Genomic DNA, 8,507 nt, shown 5'->3' on the forward strand with positions numbered 1-8,507 from the left:
ACAGGTTTTAACAAGTGTTTCTGATTTCCAGGAGGCCCTGCTGGAGATGGGGGAGCATGTGAGACTGTGATTAGACAAATGATGACCTGAAGATTAAAGGCTATGATGAATGGACACATCAAGACACACAATCTCCTCTAGATGAAGCACTGAAAGAATCATTTTCCTGATCCTTTTTGTACATGTTTATGGTGCTTCTATGTTTTTTTTACTGTTGGCAAACAAACATGTGTGAAACTCTGGATCATAAGTGGGGACTCCTGTTGTCATCGACTTGTCTGGGGAGGTTTTTTTCAAAAGCCAGAGTGGTTTACTTCCTGGTGGTCTTGACACTGACGCTGCTCATCATGGCTTCCTACAACCTGACATGGGACAAGACAAGACTTCCCTTCACCACCTCACCCGATCAGGTCAGGCCTGGGGTCGTCCAGTCAAACACAGCAGCAGCTGAAGTTTCCTCTAAAAACAATTTAATAGACATGAAACAGCTGGTGGAGATCATTAACTCCAAACTGGAATACACACCCAGGAAGGTGCCTGATGAAAAGGATGTCATTGAAATGGACTCTCATGTACGTAAGTCTGTGGAAAATGGTGTAATTAATTTTTGCTTCACATCACGAGACCAGCAGTGACAAAAATATGGTGATATGCAAAAGTATGCAAATGGTAATTCACTAGGAGACTGACAAATAACAAACACCTTCCAATCAACCATGCAGTTCGTCATGTCAGTGTGTGACAGAGGTGTTGAATCACTGTAATGGTTTTTTACAGGGCTGTTAAGTAAATGTTCGGTTATATGTATTCCTTTGTGTTGCTCAGGCCCTTCTTACTGCTATGTGCTAATATCCTGCAATTCTCCTGTGTTTGGTGCATGTTCTCATCATACTTTTCAATGTGATCCTACATAATTTTTGGCATAAAGCAAGAAGAGCTCTGACACGTACACTGGAAATCAGTTACAGTGTTACAGTCATTAAGTTGAATCACAATTAGTGTCATCTGTCAGTGTTAGACATATGAATATCTAAGTTTTCAAAGCAAAATAATGCAATTCACAGCAACTAACAGTGGCCTCATACTGAAGGTGATGATCAGTTGCAAAGCTGCAAAATCATGTCATGTGGCCCTAAATTATGGATGTTTTGATTAACTTGCAACCACTTGTATACAATGTAAATTATTTGAATTCAAGGTGAAAATAGCTGCTGTTGTCTGAGAAAAACCGAACGGGGACAAAAATTGGAACATAATATCCTTTTCCAAATCATGATTTAACAAAGGGACTACTCTCTATTTTACAGAATTTCTGTTATTGTGTCCACCCTCTGTCATGTCTGATATTGTTTTGTTCCTCTCTGCAGTTGTTCTCTGTAATTCCTCGTCATTTCCTGCCCGGTGTCAAGAGCCCTTGCTGGTATGAGGAGATCTCCAGTGAACGCAGCACTGATCCATACAGGAATAACCACTATTGTCCTGGCTCACCAACCAGAAAGACTTTATGTGACAAAATGAGGCCAAAGTTCCACAAGCACTTACAACACAGAGACGGCAAACTGTTTCGTTTGCGCTGCTTGCCTTACTTCTACATTATTGGCCAACCAAAGTGTGGCACAACTGATCTGTACTCCAGGCTGCGAATGCATCCAGAGGTCCAGTCCAGCATCATAAAGGAACCACACTGGTGGGCCAGGAGACGCTTCGGTAAGTCATCAGGAGAGGGACGCTGTTTTTAAATGTTCTGATGAAAAGTTTCTGTAGCTGATGGATTGAAAGAGGCTATAACTGAGATTTGAATGTATCCAAAAGAAAAGAAAAGATTGCAGAGAATCCACTAATTTAGAATAGAGGTTCAACAAATAACCGTTCAAATGAGAATTTAAAACAATCAAAAATGTTTTGTGGTTTAAAGCTTTAGATGTCAATCTACTGAATTGAATATTTTTGGGTTTGGATTGTAGATCAGATAAATCAAGTTGTAAAAGTAATGTCTTCTGTCTTACAGGACCTAAATAAACAGAATTAACTAGTTTTGAATTATTGGTATAGTAAACCAAAAAACAATGGAGTCATCAGTTTATGAACCTATTATCCCTAAACTGACTTCCAAGCACACTGAAATCCACCCCAATTTATTTGCTTCTAATAACATATAATAATTTAACAGTCATAAACAATCAAGATAAGATAAGATAAGATAAGATATACTTTTATTGTCCCCGTGGGGAAATTTTTCCTGGACTCCGTCCAGCTGCAGTTTACAGGTGTAAACAGAAAAGAGAGAACCAAACAAGACAGTATGACCAAACAAGAAGTAAAAAACAGCAGCGACATACTTCTCAGAAGTAAATATATATTTATATGGATATAAACAAAATATTATATATATATTTAATATGTATATTAAAAATATATAAATACACACACACGTATATATATACATATACACACCTATATACAAGAAAGATGTAAACAGATTATATTGCACAGATAGGAATTTATTGCACCATGTGTCTTATTGCACTAAGAGGTACTGTTGGTTGTTTTGCATTTTGATGGATGTTGGCAGGAATTAGTTTTTATAGCGGTTCAGCCTGGTTCTGGGCACCCTCTGAGTCTCCCGCCGGAAGGTAGAAACTGGAACTTATGGTGTAAAATGTGAGTCGGGTCAGACACAATTTTCTGTGCCAGTCTGGTGACGGACTGCTCATAAAGCAACTGGAGGGGAGTACGATTCCTGACCCCTATAATCTTCATAGCAGTCCGCACCAGACTTGCAATCTGTGACCTCGACTGCACCGTCAGGTTGCCGTATCTGATGATACTTTCCAGTGCAGCCTGGTAGAAGAGCAACATGATCCTCTGCTCCACTCCATAGACCCATAGTCTGCGTAGAAAGTAGAGACGCTGTTGGAGTTTGGAGCAGAGGCTTCCAACATGTACCTTCCAGCTGAGTGTGTTGTCAATATGGACCCCCAGATATCTGTATGAACCCACCTGACTGATGTGTTGGTTCTTAATGACCACCAGCCTGTCGTCCCCAACGGACTTCGGGTCAAATATCATCTCCTCTGTCTTTCCCACATTCAGCACAAGATGATTTTGGTCACACCACTGGACAAATTCCTCTATTTCTTAGAAATAGTCCAGTGGGCTACCGTCAGCATGCAACAAGCTGACGATAGCTGTGTCATCAGAGAACTTTATAATAAAGTTCTCTGAGTGTGTTGTTACACAATCATTTTTGTACAATGTGAAGAGGACCGGGGAGCTGACACAGCCCTGTGGGGCGCCTGTGCTTATCAATCTTGGTTCCGAGAGGGCGCTGTTGACCCTGACTTGCTGTGTGCGCTGTGTCAGGAAGGAGTGATACCACCTCAGAATGTAACAATTCACATTCATCTCCTTCAGTTTTCCCATAAGCAGGTGTGGCTGCATGGTGTTGAACGCTGAGCTGAAATCACAACAACACACGTGCATAAGCTCTGGGGTCGTCAAGGTGTTTGCTGACCAGATGAATGACGCTTGTAACAGTGTCATAAGTGCCTCGACCCTGCTTATAGGCAAACTGAAAGGAGTCCAAGTGTGTATCTACTTCCCTCCTGAGCAGAGTCACCATCATCCTCTCGACACACTTCATGACAATGGAGGTTAGAGCCACAGGGCTGAAGTAATAGGACATAGTTTTTTAGCAACCGGAGTGTTTACTGATTTTTTCCAGAGATTGGGGATGGTGTATGAATCCCCAGATCTCTGGAAGATGGAGTACCAAGCTGTTGTAAGCTCCTCTGCACAGAATTTGAGCAGAAAAGCAGATATCTCATCTGGTCCTGTGGCCTTTTTAGTGCAAACAGACCTGAACATGGATTGGACCCTATGAGGATGAATCACCAGCTTTGGGTCCTGCTCAGTTGCTGAAATCGACCTCAGGACCTCCTCACATTCAGAGGAGAAGTCCTGGGTTTCAAATCTTAAATAAAAGTCATTCAGCTCTGTTGCCCTCTGCTGGTCATTTAGGGTGGTGAGACGTTTTTGAGCATCATATTGTTTGAGAAGTGATCTTCCCCATTTACACTGGTCTCAGGTTTTGTAAATGTGAAATCAATGTGTGATATTTTGGTGTACTTGGGAATGCAGGTCATTTCCATTCCAAAGATGGCTTCATTTTTCCTGTGGAAGATTACCTGGATCTGTTTGATGTGGCTGCCCAACACATCCAAGAAAAAATGAATAGAAACTCATCTGGAGACCACCACATAACCCAGTTCGTAACAGGTGAACACATGTGAAAGTGTTTGTGAGGGTGGGCATGACTTGGTGTTGTTAGTGTCAAAAGATTTAAGTTGCAGCTCTTTTTCTTTTTCTTGTCTCCCTTTCCTTTATTATCAGGCCTCGCTCATTTTCAATGGATTTTCCATAAGTGGCTTTGGCCTCAGGAGAACTACAGTGGTGCTCAGATGTGTTTTTTGCTCCTGTCACATTTTTACTCAATGTTGACTCATTTTTTCCTGCAAAGTTCTGCATCTCTGTGGAAACAGAACAATTTAGGCAAGAAGTAAAGAGAACTCAGAAATGTCTTTTGTGTTGCACAACACAGACAAAAAAGGTAAAATTGTAAAAAGGACAAAAGAATGCAAATTGTGGTGCTGAATTGTTTTTTCCAAAATTTGTAAAAAAAAAAAAGAATTCTGCGAGCTTTACCAACATTTAAAAAATATGAGGCACCACATGCTATGCATGGTGAAATATTTGCCTTTTACAGCCTCTACAAACAATCTCTCCTCATCTCCACCTCCTTCAGTTCAGTCGACTTTGAGCTGAATTGCTGTCGCTTGACTGTTCGTCTCAGTATAACCATTCAAGGCTTCTCAGTTGTCCTGAGGAGTGCAGAATTGAATGTTTTTACAGAATATGGTTAGCACAAACAATTTATTTTTAAATGAGACATGTCAAATAAAGTGATCTTGATGAATTATCATTTGTCATTATCAGTTCAGGAACTGTTGGAAATTTGACAATACGAGGATAATTTCTGTTTTCATAATTTCTGGCTATGATAAATGTTGTAAAATTGCCGATTATTTCATGAAAACATGAAAACGTGGGGTTCAGATAGTTAAAATTTTAATAGTTGCACCTGCTCTGTCACAAATCTGTTCAAGTGAAGGTCAGGAGGGCATGATGTTCCTGAAAGAGGAGAGTGTTTGCATCATATCGTGCATATTTTAGTAAAACTCAACTTTAACTGAGAGTGTGCGCTATTCCCTGCATCTTAAAGGTCCAGTGTGGAGAGTTTAGTCGCATCTAACAGGGAGGATGCAAACTGCAACCAAATGAATACTCTTGCCTCCCCGTCCTGCTATGTTAAAAGTGAAAGGCCCTCTATCTCTGATTATTCAATTACATTTCTGCCAGTAGATCCTCCTAACTCCTACACACTGTTGTTACAGAAGGTGGCACTGAGATGAACAATGTCTTGACATTTGAAGCCAGTCCATCCACTATGTGGGACAACAGAGGCAGGAAGGAGGCAGAACCTGTTTTTCTGACCCAGGACTTCATCCACACACTGCAGCCTGGTGCCAAACTCATTATCATCCTGAGAGATCCAGTAGAGAGGTACTGTGGTGAAATGCATCCACCCATCTGCCTGAAAAGACACAGATTTGACTCGCTTTGCTTTTGTTTCTAAGGGGTTTCACACATTTGTTTTAATTCATAACTCCTATTGTACATCCAGTGAATAGTCCTTCCATACTTCCAAGTGGCTTACACCTCTGTTTCACTCTGTTCCCAGGCTTTATTCTGACTACCTGTATTTTAGGACGGACAAAGAGTCAGTAAAGGACTTCCATCAGAAGGCCATGAAGTCTGTACAGTTGTTTCAGTCCTGTCTGTCTCGGCGGTCACTTCGTTCCTGTGTCCAAAACAGAAGCCTCTTCAGCGGCATGCCAGTGAGATGAAATTAAATGTTCTCACTTTTAACTGTCTGGATATCAATATATATACGAATAATTACAACTTGTACAAATCTATTTAGTTATACACAACGATAAACACCTAATTTCCTCTCTAGGAATTTGCACCTGTCCTACAAGTGGTTGTAAATGAATATTTCTGCACTGTTGTGCGTCTTGTTCTGTGCAGGGACAAACATGACCAACTAGGTGCCCAATGTCACCTCAGACCCTTCAGCATATTTTCCATCAGCCAGTGCTCCCACAGGACTGACCTGAGTTATGAGCTCAGTTATGAGTCGGTTGTCACCTCTATTCTCAACATGTAGATGACAGCACTGTTATCCTGAGAGATTCAGGACAGTAAAACGTGACAATCAGCTGGACCTGAAACCATTGAGAACAAAGACAGAATCTGTCTCAAATCTAACAAAAGTCATTCAGTGAACCATTATATTGTTTCTGTTTACTCTTCTGCTCTGGATGAGATGAAGATGAAGCTCTGCTTGAGACAAACAGCACGTGTTTAGTTTCAGTTGGTGTTGTACTGTGCTGCCCTCCTGAGGCCTCATGGTGTCAGTGAATCTGGATTAAATATATTTCACTGTTCATTTTACCATTCAATCAGCAGACAGTCAAGGTATACTATGCAGGGTTTTCCTAAAAGCAATGAAGAGACACAAAAATAAGATCTCACAATCATCACTTGTGACCCACTAGAAGTGTGTGGCAGTGTATCTGCAGAGACCCTGCCCTCTGCCTGTATTTTCTTGTTTTTTTCTCGTTATGTTATTTTCATGCCACCTAAGTGAGAAAATGTTTGCAATACCTCCTCATTCAAATTCCTGCAGGTAGTCAGGTACACCGCTCTCGACTTGCTGCCTTATGTTCACTATTCTGTGGCAGCTGTGGTTGGGGATGAGCAGAAGGGGATGTGTACTTCTGGTGGTGGTGAGCTGGGGAAGAGGGGCCAAGTTTGAATGTTTACAATCAGAATCCTGCACAGTATGCCTTTAAACAATGACTTCATGAAGTACTCAGACCTTAAAGTCACAAAACTGTCATTGTTGTTGCAGCTACAAATTCACTGGTCTGACCTGCAGCATGCTGAAACATCCCTGCACATCAAACAGTGTTTTTATACCAGTCATGAGCCGACAGTTTGTTTCCGTGTGTATCAGTTCTGAAGTTCTTGCACCTGTTCACTACACACTGAACAATGTTTTCATTGATTGATTCACCTGCAATTTGGACACAAATATTTTGGTCTCTTCAGAGCAACAAAAACAAAAAAAAATTCCCAGCTTTATCCCTTTGGATTTCCGTACATTGTTTACACTATTTCGTCCAACGCCTGTATGTCTGCTGTTTACTTTGACAAAATATTCTCACCTCAGGACATTTGTAATGTTGACTTGAATTTAATTTTTTATTTTATTTTTTCCACAGCTGAGGCTACATGTGGGGTTGTACGTTGTCTTCTTACTGGACTGGCTGACAGTTTTCCATCGGGACCAGATTCTAGTTCTACGACTGGAGGACTATGCAGCTGACAAGAGAGCGACATTACAGAAAGCTTTTGATTTTCTTGGTCTAAGTAAGCGTCCAAAAAGCTACAGCAACATACAATTTCTACATTAAGATCTTTAAAATATCAGTCTAAAACAGCCAATATCTTCCTGGCTGCGTCCTGTATTCATCTGGTTGTTTCTCCCTCAAGTCTTGACTTTTGTATTGAACTGGACTCCCATCTCCCCTCCTCCCTGCAGGTCCTCTGTCAGTGGAGCTGGAGGAAGAAGTAATGAAAAAGCATGTGTCAAACAGCCGACGGAAGGCAGACAGGGAACTAGGTCCTATGCTTCCAGCCACCAGAGACCTCCTCAGGGAATTTCACCAGCCCTTCAACCATAAACTGGCCAGTGTGTTGGACGACAGCGCCTTCCTGTGGAGTTACCCCTAGAGGGATATGAGTGTGGACGGCTGTGAATGAACACATGAAACCCTTAAAATACTGAGGTATATGATCAGATCAATCAAATATCAAACATATTGTCAGATCAAGCATGATCAGGGGTAAACTCAAGTTTGGAATGGAGACCACTTTTAGTTGTGGTTTGTGAGGCCACGTAGGGTCAGATAAGGAAAAGATAAACCAGAGGAGGTTAAGTTTATAGAGGGGGCTATTAGGACTTTTTACTATAGATGTAGACACAGACTGTCACAAAGGAGAACATTCCTCAGTGGGACAATGCCCAGATCATGATCTGGTCTTTAAGATGGGAAAGGTATGGGTGGAGTTAGATAAACAGTCAGGCCATATATTGTGTTGTCTGTATGTTAAGGGCAGAGTCTTCTGATCTGACCCTGAAGCTCTCTCGGATGGCCGGCATCTGATCTGATACTGCTTGTTAATAAAGGTCTCTTCAACTCAAGCTTGTATCAGCGGAGTTCTTCCTACATCATCATCATACCACTGCTCAGCAGGACCTGGCTGATAAACTTCAATACAGTGTTACATTCCCATAAATTCACTAATCCACACATCTG

The 8,507-nt window shown here is 41.3% G+C and overlaps 1 protein-coding gene across 1 annotated transcript; it reads left to right on the forward strand.

The window, feature by feature from the left end:
* The first annotated feature begins 227 nt into the window (after nucleotides 1-227).
* LOC121614291 (carbohydrate sulfotransferase 15-like) lies at nucleotides 228-8,006 on the forward strand. Its single transcript, XM_041948106.1, has 7 exons — nucleotides 228-572; nucleotides 1,368-1,707; nucleotides 4,141-4,278; nucleotides 5,454-5,622; nucleotides 5,801-5,957; nucleotides 7,410-7,557; nucleotides 7,730-8,006. The coding sequence occupies exons 1-7, from the start codon at nucleotides 228-230 to the stop codon at nucleotides 7,918-7,920; spliced, it is 1,488 nt and encodes a 495-aa protein (XP_041804040.1). The 3' UTR covers nucleotides 7,921-8,006.
* The last annotated feature ends 501 nt before the right edge of the window (nucleotides 8,007-8,507 follow it).

This window comes from Chelmon rostratus, chromosome 11 (assembly GCF_017976325.1).
Source record: "Chelmon rostratus isolate fCheRos1 chromosome 11, fCheRos1.pri, whole genome shotgun sequence".
In the NCBI taxonomy this organism is placed as follows: Eukaryota; Metazoa; Chordata; class Actinopteri; order Chaetodontiformes; family Chaetodontidae; genus Chelmon; species Chelmon rostratus.